The sequence below is a fragment of the Limulus polyphemus genome, unplaced genomic scaffold (assembly GCF_000517525.1).
Source record: "Limulus polyphemus unplaced genomic scaffold, Limulus_polyphemus-2.1.2 Scaffold2453, whole genome shotgun sequence".
Taxonomy (NCBI): domain Eukaryota; kingdom Metazoa; phylum Arthropoda; class Merostomata; order Xiphosura; family Limulidae; genus Limulus; species Limulus polyphemus.
In genome coordinates, this window is record NW_013668063.1 from 14,618 (window position 1) to 15,803 (window position 1,186).

General features: G+C 35.0%; 1 protein-coding gene across 1 annotated transcript in view; it reads left to right on the forward strand.

The window, feature by feature from the left end:
* Positions 1–752, forward strand: part of LOC106466994 — an 8,757-nt gene extending 8,005 nt beyond the window's left edge. The window contains exon 4 of the mRNA XM_013927305.2: positions 444–752. Within this exon, the coding sequence (XP_013782759.2) occupies positions 444–676 (233 nt within the window). The 3' untranslated portion in view covers positions 677–752. The remainder of the gene's footprint in view (positions 1–443) is intronic.
* Positions 753–1,186: the final 434 nt, after the last annotated feature.

Below are 1,186 nucleotides of genomic sequence, written 5' to 3' on the forward strand. Positions count from 1 at the left end.
GCTACTCTTTTACCAACGAATAGTGGGATTGACCGTCATATTATAACGCCCCCACGGCTGAAAGAGCGAGCATGTTTGGTGTGACGGGGATTCGAACCCGCGACCCTCAGATTGCGAGTCGAGCGCCGGGTCTAAGGCCAAATAAATCTGTTACTTCATGCTAATAGTTCTAGCAGTGTTGTATTTCTCACATTTATCCAAAATCTAAAAATTTGGGATGGTTGAAAAGATACAAGTGTTAGCTAGTTCAGTATAAGGATACAAGACACATTGTGACCCAGGAGGTTAGAATAATGTTTTCATCTTTTCTTTTAATGCAAATACACGCATAATCTTACACTTTTTACTAATAATTTTCTTAGTGAAACCTAAAATCTATGTAAGTCATACTTGTTTTCTACTGTTTGTTGGCTTAACGGCAATGTTCGGTGTTGTGTTTGCAGGTGTAGTTCTGTCTTGGGCAGTGCTTGGTCAAGGTGGACATCACCACGTGAACTGCCGGAATAACGAGTACATCAAAGCCAAGATGGCGAAGTTGGGATTTCACAATGACTTAAACACCGAGGAGTCGATTCGTAAAGCTACACCTGTCAAGTACTTCAAAAATACATTGATGGTGTTCAAAAGGAATGAACCACTAAATGACGAGAATTGTGTTAGAAGAGCAAACATATAAAATATCATTGCAATTACATTAAAGTATATCTTTCTTACTGCATTAAAATCCGTTTTTGGAGCAGTTTCCATTTTTATTGTGCTGTGTTGTTGTTGGTTTTGAGTATCTATTTATCACTTTTCTTGATTATGTAAACATTCACATGATGTTGTCGTTTTTTTTTTCTCTCAAAGCTTTTATTTTTATGATAATTACTATTTTCCTTTCTATTTTTTTCATAACTAGGTTTTAAAGTACTAATTTGATCAATTAGTATAGCATTAGTGAATTTCTTAACTGCCCTATTTATAATATTAGGGTTAAAACCTCTTTCGACTACTGTATATTTAATTAATAACAGTTCGTTTTTCAAATCCTTTTGGTTAGTACATATCTTCAAAGCTCTGTTAACATAACTATAAAACGCAGACATTTTTTGTGACTTAGTATGACATGATTCCTGGTGTGGGTGCATAAGAACAGAAAAAGGTTTCCGGTAAACTGATATTTCTAAATTACCTTGTACATTCC